This window comes from Xylocopa sonorina, chromosome 3, assembly GCF_050948175.1.
Source record: "Xylocopa sonorina isolate GNS202 chromosome 3, iyXylSono1_principal, whole genome shotgun sequence".
Taxonomy (NCBI): domain Eukaryota; kingdom Metazoa; phylum Arthropoda; class Insecta; order Hymenoptera; family Apidae; genus Xylocopa; species Xylocopa sonorina.
The window spans coordinates 9770543-9796744 of record NC_135195.1 but is presented as its reverse complement, the minus strand read 5'-3'; the positions used below and the strand labels follow the sequence as shown (position 1 = coordinate 9796744).

Sequence of the window (26202 nt, the reverse complement as noted above, 5' to 3'; positions counted from 1 at the left end):
GTAGGTGGCTCCATTTGTCAAGCGGAAAACAACGCGTTTGTCCCTCGTCGTCGCGGGAAAATATTGCGTTTCGTTTATCGTTGCGAAATGAAAAATCGTTTCTAATAAATAACACGTACAGTGTTGTATCGCAGTATTTTTCTAACTCGTTAGTGTTGGAATTATTTTCGTAATACGCGTGGAAAACTTAGACTCTCAACCATGGAACTCGTTTCCTAGACGATGAAGGAATCGTTCCATCTTCTGTGACGGTGGAACAAATGCGGTTGCAGTCCCGTACTATTCGTTAACGTAACGTGGCGCGTTTCAGCGAAGGAACCGGGACACGGAAGGATCTTGGTACTAATTTTTCTACGTTAACGCGATTGCTCGCTCCTGGCTGCACGTAATGCGCCCTTTAGATACAGTAACAGGTCAACCTGGACGCATAGAAGTAGTACGTTTCTGGGAAATGGTAATTTCACTGGTGCATGGAAACACACCGTCGTTCCGTTCGGCCTCCATCGATTCGTTACTGGCATTACATTTTTTTAACGTTAATCATGTATGCAGGTCGCTCAATATAGAATGCACGCATGTACAACAACGATACGAACGGAAGGGAAATTGGCGTGTTCATTAAACGCGATGGTTGTTGCATTTTACGCTCTCGCAATCTGCGCTGTATCGTGGCCGTTTTTTTCAGGTTAAACGGAAAAAACATGGAACTTTTAGTATCAGTAACATCGATTTGGTACCCTATAATTGTTAGACGAGTTTTCTGGTATTTCAGAGTGTAATTTGCTTTAAAAAAACAACAACGTAAACAAACATTATAAAAGAACTTTTTACTATGAAGTATTAAACGAGAAAAGTCGCCACGTATGATTTGCGACTTACAAAAAGAGAAGGGATTAGCGTGTTCGTTAAACGCGATGGCTGTAATTTTAGACTTTAGCAATTTGCATTATATTATCTACGTTTGGGCGGGTTTAACGAAAAAACACGCGACTTTTAGTGTATCAATAATTCAACAGCTTACTGGTCGGCTGGTACCAAAAATATAAGAGCGGAATGGGACCGGTATCGATTAAAAGGGGAACGTGAAACTCCTCCTCGTTGAACGTTGTTCCGCCACAGTGCGGACGCATAAAAATTCATGGGTGCCGTGAAAAATCTTGGGCGTGCAACTACACCCCCGGTTGACCCGGCGAGAAAGTTAATAATTTCAAACACCCTCGTACACGGTCGGCCCGCTGTCACGTCTCGGTATTCAAAGTTCGTGACCAACGGACGACGGCTACTGCCAACAGGTGCATATCGCTTAATTACCTTTTCTTTCAGAAATTAATTACTCCCCTGGCCACTTAAAAATACCCTCGGCCCATCGTGCGCGATGCCATTTCATATCTCCACGGGCTGGCATTCAGCCAGACGCGATTGAAACCCAATATGCAACGGGAAAACCGCGGGAAAAGTCCTGTTTGGTATTAAACCGAGTCTGAAATCATGAAATCGAACAGAAGAGCAGCGTGTACAGCAAAATCAAACGTGTTTAAATATTCATACGTAATTTCAGGACAGCTCGCGTAGGAAGCGCAACTATTCAGGTGGCGTAAGATCAAAGGGGTTGGATGAAAGGCAAAATAAAGTGCAAACATACCAGCACAAGAGGATTTTATAAAACTTCATGTCTACGGCATCCCTTTCAAATTGATAAGAAAATTAGAAGAACGTTCGGTGTAGGTTGAATAAATATTGCAAATTTCTTGCTGTCGAAGAAATCTATCGGCTATTACAAGAGGAATGAAGAGTAGATGCATAATTGCAGCCACAAATGCTCGTTACATAAGTAAAGAGCATCCTGTTCAAACTGGGACGCGAATAATTATTCTTGGCCAAATCGAAAGTTGCTCAGGGAATTTGTTCGTGGGGGTTGACACGTAAAGATCGATCGAGTTTTTGTTTACTAACTTTATCATCATATATACTCTCTGTGAGTAAAACAAAGTTCGCGGATTTGTTTGCTCACGCTAAAATGAATGACTTTCCAGAACGTTGACCTGTCCGTCCAGCGGAGAGGGAACAATGGCACAATGAAACAGTTGAATTCCCTTTAGAACTATAGAACCCGGGAATCCACGATTGCTCATAATTAATAAATTTACTTTGCGACTATAGGTGGCTCGTGAAACAATTGTAGCTGGTCAGGTTTTGTCCTGAAACGGAGGTAAACGATGACCCGTTCCATTCCCATCAATTCATAAGCAGGCGAACCACCAATGAAAAACTGCCAAATTGTATTAAACAATTTCGCTTCAATTTCTGTCCTCTAATTATTCTCCTCTTCGCGTTTTAAACAGTTTCTCGAGCACGAAATATCTTGGGCGATAATAGAGAGCATAAAAAAATGATAATAAAACATGCTTCAGGCAACGCTGGTAAATTTTGTACTTCGCGGCTCTTCTTATACAGTTATGCTCACGGCGTATCTGCGCATAAATACTTGATACATTTTACAACGCAACCCACCAAAAAAGAAAGTATCACAAGAGCAAAGTACATCCGATCCTTATCCTTTGCTTCCCCCTTTCCGTTTTCTTACTTTTTCTTTTAATTTATTTCGAGTCTCCCACCACGTTGCGAAAGATATAAAAGCATGGTCCATCAAAGCAGCTTACCCACCGTCTACCTCGAGGCTAGCACGAAGTAACGCGGACAAAACGGAAGCGTTGCCGAAACGTGATAAACTAAAAAGCACGACGGCGCGAGGCAACGCTGAACGAGGGGGCGGACGGCTTCCTTCGCGGGGTGCTGGCGGCAAATGATGCTCGAGGAGCGACGAATTCCATGGAAAACGCGCGGTGCCTATAGTATCCCAGGCCGCGTTATACGAAGTTGCGCGTGATGTCTTTTACCTTCGAACAACTCGAGACAATAGGCGTCTACGTATGAATACCAGACGAGAAGTTCTTGTCGGTGTTCTCGTCGACATTGTGCCGCTACTCGCGTGCACCATTGTGCCCGTTCTCCACCCGTCTGTCTGGTGCACGTGCAACGCGCGGCGAACGGTGTGTGCGCCCGCGTACTCGCCTGCACCGCGTTAATGGGATACTTTCCACCCTATATTTTTCCCCCGTGGCGCGCCCCTCAATGGTATGAAAACGCGTCGCGAGGGGACGAAAACGCGAGGACGCGGTGAGGCCACGATGATGCCTGCCTGTTATTTATAACCCGGGCTATATTAGAGATAATATTTACGTGACGCGTAAATCCAATACGTTATCGCGCCTTATCACGGTGGATCGTCGAGGATTCTCCGATGAACGACGCGCCCCTCTCTTCTCCTCTTCTCACCCTCTTTACCTCTTTAAAGCAACTCTGCTGCGTCATACCGGTTGCTGTAAAATGTTAAAAGTGTCTTCACGGAGGAGCTGCACTCCGGTGGAAATAACCTTGAGCATGAGGATTCTTCGTCTCTCGACTTGTGATAGGGACTGCGTATTTAAATTGCGTGCGCTCTTTCGCGAGGGCGAAGCATCGACTGATCGGAGTAGAGAATAAGAATGAAGAGTAGGGAATAAAACGAAGCGTTGGTAAGGGAAAATATACCTGTTGGGGAAGACAGGTATTCTGTGCTCATTTCAGTGAGCCATTATCGAGGAAGGCACATGCATGTTACGGTATCTTATCGATTTCATCACGCAATTGTAGGCATGTATATACGTGCATACTACACGTACCCACTAAATCTTTTATCATTGGCCAGTTGCATACGTAATACCAAAATCGATTTCATAGAAATACGGAAATTAAAAATAATATGACTCTTTCCTACGTACAAAAATAGAGCTCTTCAATTTAATGATATAATTCAAGAAAAACAAAGACGAACCTGCCGACACAAAAGTACAATATAAATGTCTACAGACTCTCCTCTGGAATTGTCAAAGTACACGCACGTGCTCCTTAGAATCGGTCCCGACAGCTTTAAAAACATTCTTCGTCAAGTTGAACAACGCAACCTACGCTAAGGCAACTTCTCTCGCTAAGGGATTCTCCATCGAATGCTCGAGCTGACGTTTTTTTTTTTTCACTCCACTCGGCGATAAAAGGCGAACAGGGACGTCTTTCTTGAAAAGTTCCGTATTTTCGCTATCTGGATTTCATTTGAATGGAAACGTTATTCGCCTGTTCCCGTTGGTAAGTGTAATCGGTCGTAGCTGTGAAAAAGACGTGGAAACGTTTAGCGTTTCGAGGCGAAACCGCGTTCGTTACAAAGAGAGCTGAACGAGGGAGAGAACGGAGAATCCTGGAATAGGCGGGGTGGACGCGAAAGAGGAAGAATCATCCGGCGAAGTCCCCTTATTAGACCCCGGAAATACGCAAGTCTGTAAACGTACGAGCGCTTTGTCGTTGCTTCCTTATGAAACGTCGCGTTTCCGCGCTCTCTGCAGTCGCATGACGCCGAGGATTACAGCGGTGCTCGCGTGTGCCAAGCGTACCAACAATTCCGCGGAATCGTTCTGCGCTGGTCTGTGCGCGTACGCGATCCTTCTCTCCACGGCTACATGCGCGATCCCGAACTAAAAGGTTAATGAGGCGATATCGAAAGAAGATAAAGAACCGGTGGTCTGGTTAGATAAGCCATTGATTTTCAAAAGAACCAATCTAGAGGAAGGCGGACAAATTCTAGGGACGTTCAAACTTACTACGATGTGCTATTTCCGTTGTGCAATAGAAAGGACGTTTAGCTCTCGATCACCGCATCGAGTTAACCAAACCCGCTGTTCGCTCGAACAATCTCGTGACTGTTTCGCGAACTTTCTTATCTTTCTTTGGACGTATTTTTAACGCCAAGAATGTTATGACATTTCTTTACTACTGTACGATTATCTTGATCGAATCCACGATATTTCTCAGCTTTATTGCATTATCGTAAAGCAAAGTGGCTCGCGTTCCATGCTGGTTCGAAATGTTGCAGAGTGTTCGTATAGAGACGCGAGCAAAATCGTACGGGAGCATTAAAAAAAAGAAATATGAAACGGGGTGCTCTTAATAACTAGGTTTATTAAGTTTAGCGCGATCTTAACGCAGGCATGGTTGACCTTTGAATTTTCCCGCGCCGACAGACACACGGGTAGCCAAGATCCATCGTAATTAAGGAATCTCGACTGAGACAAATCAAAGGAAGCCTCCGCGCCGTACGCGGAACGAATTAATTACTTGAGTTGCGAAGTTACGTGTACCGCTAACGATCTTACCGTGATTTCCATGACGATTTGTCATCGATAAAGCTGGCAGTAGGCATTAATTAGTGCAGTCATTAAGTAGAATCAATACTATAATTCGGTCGTTGCATTCTAGCCTGATTAATCGTGAATTTAATCGCCTGCGCTCGATCGTCTCGTATCGAACGTTAAACCGTACGTATTATTAGCGCTGTGTATCGAGAATACTATCCAGATTATCTTCGACGTGACAGTCCGCGATACTGCGCCCGGAAAATCGATATTTTTGAAGTTCGTTTCAATACCAGCGACCATTTCGAGCGCACGCTAATCACTCTCCACGGTTCTATCCATCGGTTACATTTTCAGAGAAAATTCAATTCAACCGTCGTCTCTTGCGATAATTGGGGTGAAACTTTCAATCTGAATTTCATAATATTTTAACATAATTTCTTGTATGCAAAAATATGCAATCGTTCTACAGGTACTCGAACAATAATATCATTGCGATTTGCATAATGCATTGTGCGCGCATAATTGAACACGTACACGATGCACATGTATCTTATAAGTCGCACAGATCGATAAAAAAATGGAATCCAGCAAAAGTAAACGCGTATCACTGCGAATATATTCAACAGAAACATGTACAAAAAGTTTGAACCGAAAAGGGGGAAAAAATTCTATTTATTGCTTCGAAAGCTGGAGGAACAATCAATGGCTATAAATCTGATTGAATGGCGTTCTAAACGTACCAGACACAACGTATGAGACAGATAAGATAACTATATTTGCGATCGTCACGGTTTTTCTAGAACCACCCTTAAGTGAACATATGGCTTTATTGATGCGACATATATATGTATATTTTAAGAAACAATAAACTTGCATGCGACGAGTGCAAGGCATTTAGCGAGCTTACTAATTGTTTCACGCAGAAAAAAACAGTAATAACTAAACGAAACGATTAAAAGAATCAAAGGAAGGAGCTGATAAAGTTACGCAACTACGGTTTACTTTGTATCGAATTCTGTGCAGGAAACAACGAAACGGGATGATACATCCCGATCAAATTGAATCGAACGAATTCCCTAGATTGTGGATATGATGTCTTATCCCTTTTTATCCTAAGGGTTCCTGAAGCCCCTTGAAAACCAATAAAACTCACCGGTTTCCACCCTCGATAAAATCAAACAGTTTGATGCCCCCGAATGAGATTCTAATTTATTCAGGATCGAACATCGAACGGTTACAAGCAATCTCTGCGCTCTGCAAATCTGAAACTATTATACAAATGCTTTACGAATATCAATTTTTTCGCGAAATACCCCTACGATCGTATAAACGGAATTCTGTTATTCCTTTGCAAATGAAAATTTCCATTCGCATTTGAACGATCCCGTATGGGGGCTTAATATTTTTTCACCGTTCTCGTTGAAACTCTTACGCGAGGCAAAGCTATCAAATGAGAAATTAATCGAAAACTGTTAGTTCCGTTTCCCCCCAGAAAGGTAAGTAAGTGTCTCTCCGTCTTTCTCTCGTTCATTCCGAAGGAGACGTAACTCAGTACCGACTTTTATCCGTCTTCATCCTACCGTGAAATCCAATATCTCATATGCGAAACTTACGATTTTATGCGAACTGATGAGGAACCGCGTTCCGGTCTCGTATAATCGATAAATCTTCTCTCTTCGAGTACAGCCATCAATAATGCGCATCAATAGCGGGAAAATAAAGCGCTCTTTACTGCAATAATAAATTGGCCGTGAAAGGGAATTTCTCAGTGCTTTTTCTCGCTTTCGTTAATATCGGCAGCTAGTCTCGTAAACTAAGATAAATCGATATCACTCGGCCGTTCGGTCGAGTGACTCGCGGATATTAAAAATTCATGGCGTTTAACACGACACGCGAGTCGGTCGAACGTTATTTTCCAAACTGAAACGCCCTGTCGGGCCGATCGCGGCTCACACCTCGATCTTTCCTTTTTTTCCCGTCGTTCTTAATTAAACTTATCAGAGTGTAATTTAGTAATGCGCCCGTTTAATTTGCGCTAACGAGATTTTTCGTTTCAAATACGAGTTGCGAGCGTCGAGAAAAGAGGATTACTTCGTTCAACTTTGCTGGCCAGTTGTAACAGGTTCGATACGCGGTACACCATCGCGTCCCGGGTCTAATAAAAATTTCACGTTAATGCTCGATAAATATTCTGAAAGCCCGACCGATACGTGTCTGACGTACACCCAGCTAATAAGCTATGGTTTATTACTGTTCCAGAATTATGCAACTACTTACGCTGGCAGCCCTACCGATAACAAGGACGAAAGCGATTACAAGATCGAACCATAATACTGAATAACTTTCGAGGTACGATGGACTTTATGGTTATACGAAAACATGTTGTATTAAATCCTTGTATGGCCAATAAAATGAAAACATTGCCCACAAAATGTTTGTGTAGCTTTTCTAAATACACCCATCCTCTTTCATAAAATTAATATAGTTGAACTGACCAGAGAATCCTTTACGGAAAACAGGATTATCGACAGCACATTCAATGATTAATACGAAATGGAACGTTGCATCCAAGTTACGTTAATACTTAAAGACTGATTGACTATGTAAACTCGCGACATCGTTTACATGGTAATTTTCTACGCTCGTAAATTATAAATAACCGTGGCCCTTAATTTCCAAGAACGATGAATTACCATCGAATTTTGAGCGGAACGTAAATTAAGCAAGGAACGAGCCTCCGCTACGTCCGAAACGATCGTACCTCGGCTTTCTGAAATCATAACAGGGAAATTTTTCAGTTTATTAAAATTTAACGAACTACTCCGGCTTAAGCGCGGCAAGAACGATCTCCGTAAAACTTTCAATCTGCTTAACCACTGATCCATGCTCGGTTTCCTGCCCCGAATGGTGGTTCGTTTCTCGATGGATGCGGCTTTATAATTATATAGCCGCCAAGTAAGTTGTAAAAAAATAGACGTCCAATTTCCACTTTTAATAACATAGGAATACCTGTACAAAACCGTGTAAGAGGATAAAACTACGTACCACGCGTACACGTATACTTATATTAGTAGCCAATTAGGAAAGATTCTCCCTGTGTTCGGTAATTATTCGATCAGATTGAAATCTCGATCGAACGAACATTCTTAACCCTGCAACGAAGGGGTAGAAACACGTGGTAAGACGGAACGGATGGAAAATTTTCGGAAGTGTACAATGGTCCCCTTTGACTCTGGCCAATTGGCCATCCGCCTAAATAATTTCTACCATGCAGCACATTTACGTGGAAGAGGCTGGTAATGAGCGGCCACGTCGGCCGTGCACTTAACGGAGTTTCGCTCTCCTGTCCGATAATTCGTTCGATAATATTGTTTTCGCGCGTAATTAACTCCCTAGCTAGCACGCGGACCCGGCCCCGTGCCCTCTTCCCAAGTGAAATTCTCGATTGCTCCGGCTGCTCCATAAAACCAATAACCGTCACAACACGGTTACCCGCGTGCAGTGTGGCCGCACGAAAATTATCCATCTTGCTGCGGACGTCGCGTCGCGAACGAAAGAAAAAAATGAAGAAGAAGAGAAGGGACGATGCTTGTATGTCAGAATAGGATTTACGGATCAGTAGATGGATGGACACAGGTGGACGTAATTGGATGTTCATCGAGACGTTCACTGGGCGAAAATTCTGGCCCAGAGGATACTCGAATGATCGACCATTACTACTTTATCCTGTTCGCCTCGAAACGTTGATTCGCGTTCAATGTATGTATTGGCAGCGATAGGCTGCACCGCGGTCGGACAATATTTAGGTATCTCTTCAATAACGTGATCCAAACGTGCCAGTGAACCGACTCCTCGCTAATACCGTCGTTCTCCGTTGAAATTTCCTTTCAACGGTTCCTGATTTCTACACGTCGAGGATTTTCTCCGTTTATCGGAAATAAATAGAAGGAGAGAACAGCCGGATGGGAAAGAGAAGTCGAATGATCGTGAATGTACGTATAAAGGAGGGAAAAGACGGAGAGAGGGAGCAAGCATCCGCAGTCCGGTGTCTGGCGACAGTCAAGCTATTGCTTTTTCCCCTTTCCTCGAAAACCCCTGTCTTCCTACCGCCGCGTCGTTCTTCGAGTTCAAAGCACCCCATTTATAATGACGATGCCCGTATCCTTAACCAAGGACGATCCTTCCTGCGGCTACAAACTCCCACAGGAGCCTCATATTGGATTCCTAACCCCTTCCCCCCGGTTCGAAATCTCACGATACCTAGTTATCTGGCTCTGAACGTTGGAAAATGGAGATGGATTGCATCGTTTGCAGGTGCACGATCGACTAATACCTATATAATGATTAATAAGTTATCGAAGCCGATCTCGACGAGTTCGCAGTCAATTATAGATAGCGTTTCATGGCGAACGGTTTGACTAATGACCATTGCTGAGATCAAGCGTCTGATTAGATACCATCGGACCTGAAGGTGTACGCGAATATGTCCAAGTTTCAGTTCTTACAACCGCCCCTTCATTTTTGCGATACACTTTAAACTCGTCAGTGTTATCTTAATGTCTACTACTTAAAGTAACTTGACTAATCTGAACGATATATGTGGGTTACCCGTGCCAACGTTTAAAACTACTTTCTATAATCCAAGTAGTTTGCAAATACATAAATTTAAGCATCAACCCCTATGGCTAGTAGTCGAATCCCATGAAGGGAAACTTTCCTACTGAATTTTGCACTCGAATTCGCGAGCACCCGTCCGCGCTTGATCCCATCCGTGTTATTAAACCATAAATTTGATAATTAAGTATTTAGCCTGCGCCACGTACGCGTGCCTTTATATTTACGAGGGATTTCTGTTACGCTTTCACGGTACCGTTGGTACTTACGAGATCCGTCCGTTCGTTTCGACTGTTACGAACTGTTTCCGCAATTGTAATCTGTAACATGCTCGGTGTGGTTTTAACTGCCGCTTCCTGGGATGGCTCCCGGTTAATGCATATTTATGACGCAGATTAAAGTCCGTTTTGCGTGCAACTTCTGTCCCCGGGAAGAAAAATGTCCGCGACACGAAAAACCCTAGGCGTCCTGCCGTTAACGCGTATTCATAGCCAAAGAATTGCGCTCATAAAAGTTTCGTCGTATTATTTGCGACGCTGGCCAGTTCGTAAAATCCGCTTTCATCGCCCTGCGATACGGTTTCATTCGTTTAACTTTACTACGGAGCATTCAGCCGAAATTACTTTCATTCGAACGGCACGGAACTCTTAAATATTCATGGCGTCCTTCTAACTTCGTAATGCGTTTGTAATGCTCCCTATATCACATTTTCAGACCATATTTTATTAACATAATACCGTGCGTCTGTGGAAATATACCTGTCCCGATCGAGTGCTTTACGCATGGTTTAGTTAAATCAATTGAACGGAACATTTTGGAAACTGAAACGAGTCTCGATCGTGTCGCGGCTAACCAATGCGATTTATGCGTTTTGAAAACAAACCGTGGATGGAACAGCGAGGCGCGTAAACGCGAGCACGAAGGGCAGAAATTTCCAAGTTTCATCGGCGAACCACCTGTCGTACCTTACACACAGTATTAGCTGGCGATCGATATGGAGCGCATACCTTTTCGTGCTATCCTAATATATCGGCGTCGGGGCACCGATGTAGGGACAGTGAGTGCCAACGGCAGCTTAGATCAAAGCGTTCCTAAAGTTCATTCCGGACGAGTCCACAGCGTATCGACGATGCCAAGCCACCGGATAGTTCACGAAGATAAGCACAAATTTCTACGACGTGTACACCCTTTAGACGTGGCCCGTAGCTACGGCCGTTATTTTTAGTGGTCAGCCACTCGAAATCGCCTTCTATTTGCTTGCACGAGCCCACCCTTTCAATCAACCTAAGTGGAGTGCAACGAAAGTGGCAACCTGAAGGAACATCCCGGTCGAACCAGGAGCGAGGATAACGAGAGCTTTTCGAAAACATTGTCCGAGCACCGGTATGCTCGTACGAAAAGAGGCTCGAAGCGTGAGAAGCCAGCTAACCTTTTAACCCTTTGCGTTCGACGACTTTTTCGGTCGGGCGTCGCTGCAACTCGTGGCAATTTCGCGCGTAAACGAATTTATAGAAGAATAAACATACGAAAGTGTTATATTTTGATATATTATCTGTGTTCACACTTTGATAAAGATAATTATCGAAGTTCAAGTTCTGTAGTGGTGTTTGGTGTGATATTTACCAGGACTTTCCAGGACATTCTGAGTCGCCAGGATCTTGTGGGTCATCGCTGCTACTTCCGGATTCACTGTCTATTACACTAAATTTTCTATCTCTCACACCTGATATGTAATTACTGTTTACACTTGTTCTACCGCCGATTTAATCATGATAGATTCAAAATCAAACTCGCCTTAAAACTTTAAAATAAGTGGTGGAAAATTTCGCGATACGTGTGCTCGCTACGACTGTCGAAACTGTACTAATGTTAAGAACGTCGTACTCAGGACTACAGTCGTAGAATTTTACGTCACAATGTCACTTTCCAACCGAAGACATAAACAGCCTAAGGGGCTTACTCAGGAACCAATACTTCGCATCTATCAACTGGAGATAACGAAATTCAACGTAAATACAGCCGCTCGAGTTGCCACGCGAAACATCGTGGCGAGTGAGAGTCGCCATTCGAGCGCAAGGGGTTAATATTTTTGCCCCGGCGAAACTGCTCTTCGTTATCTTCGAAAAACTCACGAAGCATGGCAGGGCGTTAGTGGAACGAAGAAAACGATCGATCAGTTCCGAAAAAAGTGACGTAAACGAAGGTAGGTAACTAACAATACACAGTACGCCCTGGAACGTGGAGTTTCGTTGTTATTGGAGCGACGAGCACTCCCGTAGCCATTTGTCGTGGCGTCCATTCAGCGCGGCGTCGTTACATCTGTTCGACGTCATTATATTATCAGATAAGGGGGTCCGCGTGCTGTCACCCGGCATAATTGCTTCCGCTGTATCGTAACGTAACGCGCGTTTCATTTCGTTGCAATTAATTCTTCGAAATTCGAATGGCGCCGCGAGCAATAATTCCTCTATCGAAAAACGGTAAACAGTTTACGCGTTACACTCTGACGCGAATTCGATTAAATCCAACGGCGAAGAAGTGCTGTTTGGACTAACGAATTTCCGATATGCCCGTGGTACAAGTAATCGAAATTAATTGTGCCCTTTTCGCGACAAGAAAATAACGATAAAGTCCATTCGAAACGGAGTGTCTTTGAAGCACTCCTCCTCGGAGGAAACAATCGAGGCAGGGCTGAAGCGCCGCGCTTTAAAGAGTCTGAGGGAAAACGTCCGGAAAATATCGTTCGAAAAGGAAGACAGGATCTGGTTTTCGTTTACGGGCGGTAACTACGATGGTTTCCGTGCTCGATAACGTTTCCTATTCTCGCTGCTAAAGGAGCCATACTCCCTAGCCCGACAAGGTAGATGCATTCACCCTGTACCGTGCCATACGCCAAGCTATCAGCGTACGTACGGGACTTTAGGCGATCGAGGATGCCACGAATCACTTTCGAAACTCTGCTGCTCGAAATCGATGACAAAGAAGAAATACTACGGCGCCTCGTTAAGTGCGAAACTTTGAGAACGGCGAGTCGATTTTAAACCTTCCACTGCTGAATACTACTGAAACGAGAGGCTTTCTTCGCACAGCACCTATCTGCGATCACTATTACCGCGAGCACGAAATTTACTTCCATTTCGTATATTATGCCAGTACTTATACTGGAGCAGGAGAAAGATAGAACGCGAATCGTGCGTGACTAGTCTAATACGTCTTTGAATGTATCCTCTATAATCGTGAATAATTTCAAGTCAATTTTAAATCTAACTTTATCTCGTATTAGACGATAGATTTCGACTGAAAATAGAAACCCAAGAAAAATTCTGTTTTGTAAAAGATTGACGTATCTTTTGGAATCGGACTCGTGATTACTGCAAAGGAAGGACAATGACAGGTGAGGACATTGAAATGACATTTCAGCAGGAAAAACGAAGACTCCGCCAAGGGAAATTTACGGAATCGGAAAATGTTTGCAGCCGCATATAACTTGCACGCGAGATGCAATTTCATCTTCCAGTTGCAGTCGATATTGTCTGCTACGTACGGAATTAAACTACTCGATAAATGGCAAGAAGGCGTGCAAGTATACATCGGATATCGAGAGCATCTCTCATCGTTGCCTGACAAAGAACCGAGGATCGTATAATTTAATAAACGATCCTCCTCGTAAATTATGTATTTCCCAGCTTGAAATTTCTTGCTCGACGTTCCGCTTTGCAGTGAACGCGGGCAGCGCAATCGATAGAAATCGTCGATAAACGCAAGAACAGTGACTCCCTTTTCCAGCACCAGACGTTATCGTTTGCATCAAACGTCGACGTTCGCTCATGTTTATAAACGTAACGACGGATGACGAACAAATGTCCACCGGCGGCGCGCGATCCTCCGCTGTTCATAAAAGAACGTCCACGCGAAATAATGGGCCGTGCGTATATCAGTCCCTCCATAGTGACGAACCTCCCTGCCAGTCAGGCCGAAATGAAGTTTGGCCGGCCTTTACGAGTGTAAAATAGATTGTCCTCGTTATTGTAGGCGATGCATCTCCATTAACGATGACACATTTCCACGACATGGTGAAAAACGCGGCGTTCAAATGCAACGTTGTTCCCTTTCTAAGTGCGAGTTGCAAAAAGTAGGTCTCTGGCAGAGAGAGACATTGTCATTGAAAAATATTATACGCAGTGAATGGAAAAAAAAAAGCTGAAGCCGGGGGTTCGCAAGCGCGAATCCTTTGAGCGTGCAACAAAGAAGAGGAAAGAGGAGAAAAAACGAAACGCGAGAAGAAAAAGAAATAGAATAGATCGGGTAAACAGTAGCTAAACTCTTTCTCGCGTCGCCTTTCTTTTCAGCTTTAATTATATATACTCTATTCGACAAATTGCTCGCGCGTATCCGATAAAATTTGTCGTCGCCCGACGAATTCGACGACCGTTCGATTACCATTCCGTTACCGCTGAAACGCGCGCACACGACAACGGAGAATTACTATTCATGTATACGTGGGATTCTTGGTAAACGTAAATGCACGGCATTTGCGTCTGGAGCATTGATCGTATCAAGCGTTAATACCCCTTTGATCGTAATACGTGTTGCGTAATGCATAAAATGTAACAAACAGAGAAACGCAATAGTTACGTGCATAGATTGCGTCAATGCAGGGTCAGTTGGCGAGCGAACATATGAAAAATACGAAGAGCGTCTCGACTAGTTTTTAACAAGTGTCACGACGCTTTCAAACAAATCTGTAGACGAACGAGGTGCTATAGGTGTATATACGTTACCCTCTTTCAACTCACCCGCTTAGTTACAAACTAGGTGGCTCACGGTCCAAAGCACGAAGACCGTGATACATATTCAAAGTACTAAACCACGCAATATTTTCAGTTTTCTTCTCGCCGTCTCTTCAATAATGTGTCGTTGCTCTGGGAAGTCATTCATTCTGTTTCTCGCCCAGGAGATTCCTCGGCTCGGCGGCATTGTTACGACTATGCTCGTGTCCTTTGTCGCGAAAGCGGTAGGAATTCGCACTTTCATGATCACGAATAAATTAACGTCGTCCCGGCTCCGGTTCGCGGCTTTAAAGCCGGTGGTTCCCAAAGAAAATACACCCTCGACCGTCCCCATTCTCTTCACTTTCATTTTTATAATAACTCGAGAAGCACACGTAATCAGAGGCGTCGTGAAAGCATTCCTTTATTAGTCTCGTTTCCACGTCGACGTATTTGGATTTCGAGGTGACCCGAATAACCTGCGTGACCCCGTGTCGTTTCAAAAATATACACACCAAAAGTATGCGCCCGTATGCCGGGACCATAATCTGGCGGGACCACCCCTTCAACCGCCCACGCGTGGAACGTATGCGCGTATTTATGACGCGACGTCGTCAATCTCTCGCGAGATTGATCGTTTCCGATAATAAACACCCAGCCGAAATGCTTCTTCCCGCCGCGAGACGATATCTTCCCAAGTGCAGTTGTAAAGATACGACCACGACGACGTTTCTCATCGTATCAGACCGACCTATTTTTATCGCCGATACACCGGTGGCGAATAAATAAAGCTTGCCGCTCGAACTGTAGTCACCTTGCAATAAATAACGCGGCAACATAAATTCTTGTTACATTCAAATCTCATCCGTGTAATCTCTAGAACTGCAAATCCTCCGAGATTCTCCTATTAATCCTGTCCCGGTTTTCTGCCCTGTTCCCCCGTCAATTCGGATGAAATCAATAGAAGAGGAAAAAAAAAAAAATCAAAACCGACTACACACGTATCCGTCGAGCGTGCGTCGTGATTTAGTGCATTCGTAGAACCATCGTGACTGAAAATAATAGAACGAAATTCGGCTGCAACTTTTCCGGAACTCGATCTCGAAATCCTTAAGTCCCGCACGATGAACCGATCTCTTAGCGTTATAACTTGCCACGCTTGCGAAAGAATTCTCAGTTAAAAATCTCGCGAAACGTTAATCCGATTGAAGACCGACTCGAAAGCTCTCCTGAAAAGTCCGCTGGAACGATCGAAGGGTAGCGGTTTCGATCATTAGCTCGGCGCAAGACGACGTCGTGGGCATTCGATACACGGTTGAACCCGTCACTATCAACATTACCATAAATCAAATATCTCGTAAGTTATTACCTGTCCGGCGGACTGACAGGCAAAGGAAGATCTAGGTGGAGCTTCTCGCCTCAGATCGTCCCTGTCAGCCAACGTATGCACGAGAGTTTACGTTCCCGTAGCACCTCTGTAGCTACATCGGCGGCCGGGCAAGCGAGAGGAGAGTCGAGTTGCGTGGTCGCGATGGCAGAGCGTTGGTGGAGGATACGAGGATGAGAAGGGGTGTAGGGAAGCGGTAGTAGGGATGGTAGATGAGCGGTAGAACCGGGGTGGCAAGTGGGGGTTGGTGGCGGTGGTTGAAGAAGGGAATGACCCCGTGTACCGGGGTCAACCGTTGCACTATGCTCTCTCTCCATCTCTCTTTCTCTCTCTTTTCGCCTCTCTTTCTTTCTCTTTCGCCTCTCTTACCCTCTCACCTTCTCACCCTCGTCCCCTCTCTCGCTCTCCCGTAGTCATAGACGAACGAACACTCGCGCGCTTTGTTATCGGTGTACACCAACCGCATGCACACAGTCGAAGGAACGTTATACCACCTGAATACACCTACGCGATCTGTGCACGTGCGTCTACGTGCCTAGATGAGCAGGAAGAAGGAAAAAGACCGCCCGGCGATATTTACGAGCAGATATGTGGGACAAAGATGAAAGAACCGTCGACGATCGCTTCTCGTTATTCGTTGGTCAATACGTCTTTAGCGTTCCCGGTTGTTTCGCTCCCGGGAAGGATCGCTGGAATCTGTCGCCTGTACGCAGCCCGGCTTAAGCATCGATTTTTCTATGAAGAAAAAAAGCATTCCAGAAGCTTGACTTGATTCGTATAAATGGGATAGAGGGGATTGCGAATAGAAAGGATCGGTGCGCGTAAAATCTCGCGGGATATTCCACGTTTGAGGATATACATTAGAGGATATTGGCGGCGGTCACTGATCGAGTCTGACTCGACCCAGAAATAACCCCTCAAGGAACTGTTCTCTCGGTCGTTTATACTACTCGGTTAAATCGTTCGATACGCGGACCTCGCTAGAACGAATACAAAAGTCAGAATGGGAAGAAAATCCTGGATACTTCGACGGGAAGTTGATGCAGGTGTACGTATTGGAAACTGAAATTCCTCTATACTATGATGATAAAACAAGGATATAAGTAGGATTTAGCTTTTTAAACTAAAAATTCGAGATGCGCTGAAAACGAAACGCAAGGCAAGACTTAGGTACGTATAAGATATCTTCTCGACGAAAGAAAATCGGTAAAATTTGCTCGAGATGAAAGTATGAAAATTAATTGGCAATTAGTTTGCTTTAAGCAGGATAGAAAAATCAGTGGTAATATCTGCAGATGAAGGTAGAGGAACGGCAATGTAACCGTGATGCTCGATACCAATGAAATTATCACATCGACTCTTAGCGCTATTCCTTGTTCCCTCTATTCCCATCTTCGGATGGTTTTCCAATAAAACAGACACCCCGACGACCCTGCGCGGACGTTCGTTTTACGAAATGTAATTTCTAACTTTGGTCATTTCAGCAACTGCTGCGCGAGAACGTCCGTGCGTAATACAAAAGCGCCGCGATCGTTTCTACGATTTACAGACATTAAATGATAATAGGGATGCTGAAAATAAACAGCTGCGAAATACTAAAAGTATCGCACGCAGCCTTTTTACCTTTGAATGACATTTAACTTAACTCGATGTCGAATAACTACATCTTACATTCTGTATTTTTATATTCGCTGAAAGGTAATGCCAAGTACTTGAATTGCACGGGCAAAGAGAGTATTTTCTTACATAGAATTCACTCGAAACTGAAAAATATAAGTGGACAACGACAAATAGGTGAATTATAATATGCATGTATTGCACGTAAACTTCAGTCACGTACAATAAATTTCTAGTAATCGTGCACCCACTATTAATGGAGCTCTGTCCACCCCCGTTTCACAATGATAATCGAATGTATTTATAGCGATTGCTCTATACCAAGAAATGAGATGCCCTCTAGCAAAGGATTACTCCTACGACATACTAAACCTCCACGTCAGTATCAAACGTAAATTGAATACTAAAAGATCGATAAACGTTCTTTAGAGCTTTCTTCATTTATATTCAAACGTCTATGAAATAACAATTTGACCTACTTACGCAATTGAACTAAATTTATGAAACGTCCGATTGCGTATTCTATACCTGAAGATTATTTAACCACGGAACGAGTAAAAAGTATCAAAATCAATATTGTAAAAAAACACGGCGGGCAAGGAAAATAAATGAATATCTGTGATTGAATCGATGTTTTCATTTTCTGCACTTGCGGCTACTCAAAAAAAGACAAAGCCTCTGAAGCAATTCCCCTTATTTTCTGTTATCCCAGATATTTCTGGCAGCTGGATAAAAATAAATACGCTCGATTTGCTTTTCTTTTTTGTTTCCCCCGAAAGGAAAGTTAAGCGTGTTTATTCGCGATATGGTCGTACGCGTACAAAACGCGGAAAGAAAATATGCTTCGAATATTGTCGATCGTAGTCGAAGTGCATCGTCGAACGCGCCAGCAAACATGTTTAATTAATGGCTCAATTAACGACTGCAATAACGTTGATTAATATTTTCGCCACGCGTGTCGGTCAAAATTCGTTCCACGCGGCTACTCCGTATCTCGCGTATTTCTTCGTCTCTACAAGTTCGCCTAGATGCATTCGCTGCCCTCGAGTAGCTTATTCCAAAACAGGAAAAAAGTTTTAAATCTGATGAGGGCGCCGTAAAATATTCGGGCCGTTCCGGGGCAGCCATCCTTGCACGGCTGCTCTAACCTTACTTTATCGTCAGCTCTATAACTCTATTTCAGGTCCTACCAGAGAATTTCTAGTAAACTGTTCTAGAATAAAATGACCCATTTAAATCGAGACGATACCCGTACGAAACCGTTTACGGCAATTTCTCGCGTAGATCGGTGCGTACGTTTCTTAATTAAACGATAGCGGCTGAACAAGGATAACATTTTTCCATTTCTAACGATACGACATAGAGACAGGACGTTTATATATAAAAATGATGAAATAATAAGAAAGTACCTAACCGTTGTAACAGTGAAAGGAAACATTTGGTAGCCGACAGGAATCGAAGTATCAAAAGTGGAAGGTGCACGCTTCGACGTCTCGTACCGGCACCCCAGTGATACGCGAGGGTAGAAGAAAATAAAAAATGTATAGAATACTTACCCGTGACGCTGAGCAGCGACATATTCGAAGATGTTCCGGTAGATCGGCTTAACGTAGAGAGTTTCGCTTAATTGGCCGAGCGGCACTTGACGTGGCGTGGAGATCCGTAGGAAAGTGATGCAGCTATATAACGAGACACGCCGGATCGAAGGAGCACACTCGCGTATAAGACGTACAACCCTCTTCCCGTGCCGAATATTACTCTATCCTCTTTTATTCTTTTCTTTTTTTCGCACTGTGCGCCTGTACCACGTATAGGACGTGTGAATGCGGGAACACACGTGTGTGTTTATACGTGCATATATACTCGTATATATATTTATATATGTATATGTGTATATAATACGTATGCATATATGTATGTAAATATTACAGAGAAATAAAGAGAGAGGAAGAGAGATAGAGGAGGAGACGGAAGGGGTTGACAAAGAGACAGACAGAGGGAGAAAGAGAGCGGAGACGCAATATGTATATGTGTGTCGCGATATGGCGCTACACGAATCGAAATTTCAAGGCAGGAGTACGAATGCAACGGGCAGTTCGATATCACACTTCTCCCGTTCCTTTGTCCTCTATTTTCTCTCGTACGTTTTCTGTCTTTTCCCCTCGTTCGCATTCAACGGGCTACACTGTGCTCGCAGCGTGTCTTTCACCTAGCTCAGATCAGTATTTCTGTTCGTCACCCGGCACGCGTGCACCAACAACACAAGGACGAGGTTATGGCAAGGAGCTTCCGTTCCTCTGGTTCCCCGGCAGGTATTGTCGCGCGACGCTCTGTCTGTTTAGTTCTGTGGTACCGCGAACGCCGGTGAAAATTCGCAGCTACTCGAAATTCTCGGAACTACGACCAGCAACGAGCCGGCGAATTTACGACTATTAACGTACACGCACTTTGCTGGCCGATTTTATTGTCACTGACATCCACGACACACGAGACGATCACGCGCGTCGTACACACGTATACCTCGTTCCGTTGACTGCCTTGGTATACGTGTTTTCGTATCTCTGGTGTGCCTGTGTGTATGGATCTGTGCGTGTATGTGTGTCAGTGTCGATGTGTGTGTGTGTGTATGTAAGTGTACGGGTGTGTACGCGACACCTTTGTGTATAACTAGTACCTCAGAAGCTCTGTCCGCTTTAATGATTAAAACAGCGATTAAAGTGTTATTGCGTTCGACGTAAACTACTGTGTATGCACGAGGGTCGTTCCGTTTCGGTCGTAACCGTTACCACGCCGGTAGTGTACGAATCGCACCCGCGATTACCATCGACACAGCGTAACAGCGAGGGGCTGTTGGTCACGCGGAAAATCGTGCACGCGCGTTCCGGTTTAAGTTAACACGATTACTGTCCGCGCTCGCTGGCACTGTTACTTCCCCGTCTGTCGGTCCGGCCACGTTCTCCGTTTCCTGTACGCCGTGTTCCTGTCCGTCCTGTTGCTCCTTCGGTTTTCGCACGGTCGATGAGGCTGCTGAATCGAAGTACGTCGGTTCCGGTTCCGGTTGTCCGTCGAACCCTGCGGTCAGTAGCGGCAGCGAGTCGTCCTCGTGGTCGTCGATAAGCGTGGGGCGTTCTGGCTTTAACAACGAGGCGGCGAGGCCAGCACGAGGGTAGTAGTAGCGATAGTAGGAGAACGGCAGCGCCAACGGGACGCAGCTGCTGGTCCTGTGCAGGTCGGTGGCCACGGTCTCGGTCTCTCTGTCGATGTTGTCATCTACCCGGCCTGGACGAGGAAGCATCGCTCTGCAATCGTGTCGTCGTCCCTGTTCGACCCGTTTTTGTCCAGCTAAGGTTCGGCCGAGCGCCTCTCGCATCAGGAGGAGCGCCCACCGTGCCACCTTTCTCGTTATTATCATAGTAGCAGGGGCTGCAGTGCATGCGCCGGTTTCCACGTATCCCGTGCTCGTCAAGGAACCGTACACCGACGACAAGCGCCACGTCCTCGTCGCCGTATCGAGGCACGACCGGTTACGGGCATTTCACCGCGATCACAGAGAGAAAACGGGACGGATAGAGAGGGAACACCGGGCCGGGGGTGAATTAAACGAAGGTGGTAAACGCTCGTTGTATATATATATGTATATATATTATATATATGCGTTAAGGCAGAGCTCTGGTTCGAGGTAAGAAGAAGAGAGGGATGTGAAACGAGAGAGAGAGAGAACGTGTGTGTATGTGTGCGCGTGTGTATGTCTGTATGTGTGGCGGAGAAAGAGAGAGAGAGAGAGAGAAAAAGAGAAACGGAGGGAAAAGGAAGGAGGAAGAACGAAGGTGTTAAGGGATGCGGGGGGTGGGACGAGCAGCACACGCACCACAAAGCGATATCAACGATAATTATTGCGAACGTGACACGATCGAGGTTCACTCTGACTTCTACGTTTTCGTCGTGTTCTCTCGCACTGATCTCGCCGCGTCCCGTGTCGTTCCGCGTTGTTTCGTCTGATTGTTGGTGATATTACGATACGAAACACGAGATTGCACCGTGGCCGCGGACGTGTGCGGTGCTCCGGATGCACTAACACATTAATGCGGTGAAACGTTGTTGCGAACGTACGCGGACTGCTCGACGTCGAGCACTGTACGGACGGAGACGCCTCCGACACGCCGCCGCCATCTTGCTACGTCAAGCCAGTTGCATAGAGCAGGCGCGGAGCTCTCGGAGAGGTACGAACGCCACCGATGTTCGACGATCGTTTCGACGAACAGCCACGAACAGCCAGCTCTTTCGACTGTTCTCGCGGAACTCCCGTCTATTTTGCCTCGATTGTTTTCCCATTCCTAATTCGACGTTTCTGTCGACGATCGCACGCTCGATCGACGTCCAGCCGACTTCCTCTGCGAATCTTTCGATACGCTACCCCCTTTCGAATCCTCCCCAATTATACGCGATCCGCTTTCTCGCTTCTCGTCCTCCCTTTCTTTCGCTTTTTCCTCTTCGCCCTTTTTTCCAACTTTTTCTCTTTACATATCGTTCATCGCGCGAAGCGATACGCAGTCGCGTATAACGCGCTGTTAATTATTGCGATAGGCATCGTGCCAGATAGAGTTTAAACGCCTTTCGCGTACAGGAATCCCCACGTGGTATGTTACACGGGAAATTGATTAAGCGAGGCGCGAGTACGAATTGGAAATCTGTAGTTTAAATGGGTTCCTTCACTTTCTGCTCGAACACTCCGTTTAGTTTAGAATTCTAACGCGAAGGTCAGTAGTTACCCCGTAACATCTCATTATGACCCAGCAAATTAGGCGAAACATCATTCTCGCGACAATTTTTATTTCATCGAAAGAGTATCGTGTGTACCTTCTTCGAAATGCTCCTTCTTTCGACTATACCCATTTTCCCATTTCGTCGCGAAATGATCATAACGATTTACGAATAACTCGTTAGATTTTCCGAAAATGAAGCCATTCTCCTGTTTAATAGCAGGTGATACACGATACTATTAACACTGTAAACTTAGGATACTTTGAACCCGCGCATTTTAGGCAGAAAATTGGTTCGTTGGGATGGACGCACGTAAAGCACTGTTGCTCGCGTGAGAAGCAACTATAATATAAAGTTGAACAAGCTAGAGGACACGCAACGTCTAGAATTTGCCGTTCACGCGAATCGCATCCAAAATAGAGCAGTATATCATTCGGCCGACTAATGGTATCTTCAACGTGGTCGTAGCATGGGCGTATTCGAAAAGCAACATTCGATAACCGTTCCTATCGAACATTTACGACACTGATTAATATCCAGTTTTCCCTATTTTCCAATTCGATTGATATTTACAGAGAAAATTAAACAGAACTATGATACGGTAGTATCGATAAAGGGTTCGTTACTCCCAGGTTAGCATCAAATGCTGACTTGTTCCACTGGGAAATCGTTTCCCTTGTTCTGCGGTGATACTACTTGGCTGTATCCTCTATACAGCGATGCATTGGTAGTCACTGACGTGTCTGACCATATACCTTCAGTATCCACTTGATTTCATTCAACGTGGCGTACATACCGGTAACAATTGCAGCGTTAATTTCTGCTTTTAATAATACAAATCGATGGATCTACTGAAACCGTTACAACGGTAACAATTGCTATTATGTATAATGGAAATAAACGTATGATAAAATCTGTATAACAGATATGCAAGAGTGACCATTTTTTTGTATTACGCGAAACATGTTCTAACATTCATTTAACGGAATATGTCGGTCGTACAGAATATTTAATAGAACTCTGCGAATCGTTTCAATGTTTATTCATAATTCATGTAACTCTGCATGCGTACGGGCAATGATCAACCGAGCGAACACGGACCTTATACGAGTTCGATATATAAATATATCAGAAGCTGTATAAAGTACTAGCTGGACCCTGTGACTCGAAGCGAGAGAAGTATTTCTGAAAAGTAGCCGGTGTACGGTCGAAGAAAAGCGGAACTTTTGTGGCTCTCTTTCAATGCGTCGTGTCGGTGGTCGCCTTACCCGTTTCAGGCATCACACGAGAACCATTTTACCCGGATCCTCCCTCAACCCCGACTCGACATCTGATCATTCGCCCACGTCTGGCATTCTAAGTGCAAGAATGACGTAATATACAAAATACGTCCCTTTCGCAGCCTGACCGACGCGCGAAAATGTCTCATTTCTATTTAGTTTTACCCTCGCGTCAACCCTTACGCGAGGCAACGGTGTACACGTGTCGCATTAAAAACGTCTTACATACATCGACGAGCGGAGTATCTCGCAGCTCTTATTCAAACCGGTTTCTAAAGGAATACAGTCTGATATTGATTTTTGTAACGTGAAATGGTCACATACAGAAGCGGCTCGGAAATAGTGTTTGTATCGGCATGTAACCTTAGGAAAATACGATGCGCCTTATTTTACTTCACCGAAATATCAAACGAAACCTTTTCCACGGGGCAAAATTCTCGACGAGGATTAAAATTTCTAATGCAGTTTACGTTAGGGTATTGTAAGAAATTATAGGTGTGAAATAGCATAAAGAAATTCATTAATATTCGGAGCATGTTCCAAGTGCTCTTCCGCAAGACTGAAACTTGCGATAGAAACCGCATTTCGTTCATCTTCTTCATCCAACTTGACGAAACTTTGCCAACGAAGTTTCTTCCACTGATTTCCCTAGGTCCCATTGTGATACGTCCTTCTTTAGTTCAATGGAATGTTCGAATTGTTATATTTAATTTCACTACCGATGCTTGTGTCTTACGTACGAGAATAACCGCGGTAACGATGTTTTATTAGATACACAGGAATGGTAAAAGATGTCTGCGATTTCATATGGAAAAGTTTAAACGATATTGCACGTGCTGTAATAGAATTTTCAGGAATTTCTACCAACGGCTGAAAATGTTCGTTTGACTGCGCAAAACGATTAAATGTAAGTGTCCGCCTACACGTGATATACGTGTATGACATTTACATTTCACGTTTTACGATAGCTCGGTTAACAGAAATGTTATGCAAAAGTAAATTTCATTATGAATCCTGTTAAATGGACGTATTTGTCGAATCAATAAGAAACGAATCAATTATATGCTGAAATAATATAACGCGTACATACACTAACTATAAATAATAATTAAATCGAATATAAATAAAAATGACAGCTGCACACCTTTAATACAAAGATTGCCCGTGTACCTACACGTACGCATAGCAGATATTATTTAATGAATCGCGATTATTAATATCGTCGACAAGGAAGTCTTAAAGGATTCATCACAATAGGTATTAACATATTCATACCGCAAATCCAATTCAAGTTGCTTTAAAAAATAAACCACCAAGAGTAAGTCCGACCTCTCTGGACTACATCCAACCCTAGCTAACCCACACAAATCCTCTCCGGCCCATACAGAATGGCTAACACAATTCCGAATACATACCGTGGCACCAGGAGACATCTAAAGTCGCCAGAATCTATTTCCTCGTAATTGAGTCATGTGTACATCGAATTCTTATATGAATATCTTAGGCATGCACTCGTAAACCGTATGTACTCGCGTGGAGATCGACGCGATATCTACTAAACGGAAATGGCTGCGATGGTTTAAGTGCCGTGATACTTCTACAACGATAATCGAAACTATTAAATTTGCCACGATGCTACGTGGTCAGCAGTCTATAGTTTCGCGCAGATACAATTTCATTTACACGATCATTTATTGCCGTAACATTTTTCTATCGGGGCGGCGGCGACGATCTTCGAAATCGTACCGTTTATTACAATTTCTCGGCTACTTCGGATATCTAGAATTCTAGGTTTTGTATGCTGTTATATCACGTACCGTTGAAATCCAGTTACTCAGTCCAGAAGTGGTTAGAATAGGTAAGGCAGGCTCTATAAGCCACTGATACTGTATTTTGTACCCTACGTATCTCGGAGCCTTCGATATTGAGTTTAACGACCCTAAGGTTCCCGGTATCGTCCCCAACCGTATCCGGATTTCCCCGAATGCGCATTCCATAAGTATTGCGTTTAAGACATTTTAGTTCGTTTCTCTGAACGCTATCAAATTCAATTCCCTTATACCTAAAATGCTTGGAATAACGCCCTCCTATCGATTTTCGAGACCGAACGCTACATTTTTTCGCCTACCGTCGATCTCGAATCTTTCTCGCAATAATATTTAAAAGAGAAACCAGAGAAATCGCTATCTGACAATGCACAGGTTCGTGTAATCTACACTGCGGTAACGACGGTCGATCGTTACTATTTTAATCATTCGTTTCCATCGCGATGCGAAACTAATTTGTGCCATTATCTAGATACACGCAGGGACGAGTTTCGCTGGAGCTATCACTCAGATATTGTACCTAGTCGGTGTTCTGTCTTACAATATATGGACTAATCTACTTAGATAGGCTACTAAGGAACGCAAAATTTGCCGGTGGTTCCAGGCGTATTGATTAGACGGGCAGCCAGTTTCGTTAATGTAGACACGAAGAGAACGCCGATACTGAAATTCTATGTTACACATCGCCTATTAATTGTACATGTATTACATTCCATTACTATA

General features: G+C 44.3%; 2 protein-coding genes across 2 annotated transcripts in view; both read right to left on the bottom strand.

Moving 5' to 3' along the window:
- The window catches only part of LOC143422398 (phorbol ester/diacylglycerol-binding protein unc-13-like), a 72684-nt gene extending 52561 nt beyond the window's left edge, over positions 1-20123 (bottom strand). Inside the window, exon 1 of the mRNA XM_076892995.1 lies at positions 19169-20123. Within this exon, the coding sequence (XP_076749110.1) occupies positions 19169-19190 (22 nt within the window). The 5' untranslated portion in view covers positions 19191-20123. The remainder of the gene's footprint in view (positions 1-19168) is intronic.
- A 207-nt stretch (positions 20124-20330) lies between these two features.
- On the bottom strand, positions 20331-21219 carry LOC143422303 (uncharacterized). The gene has a single exon (XM_076892865.1). It carries the CDS (start codon positions 21022-21024, stop codon positions 20467-20469), a length of 558 nt encoding a protein of 185 aa, XP_076748980.1. The 5' UTR covers positions 21025-21219; the 3' UTR covers positions 20331-20466.
- Positions 21220-26202: the final 4983 nt, after the last annotated feature.

What these genes read in the sequence shown, in the direction of transcription:
- LOC143422303 (XM_076892865.1), bottom strand. Translation starts at nt 21,024, where the DNA reads ATGATAATAACGAGAAAGGTGGCACGGTGGGCGCTCCTCCTGATGCGA.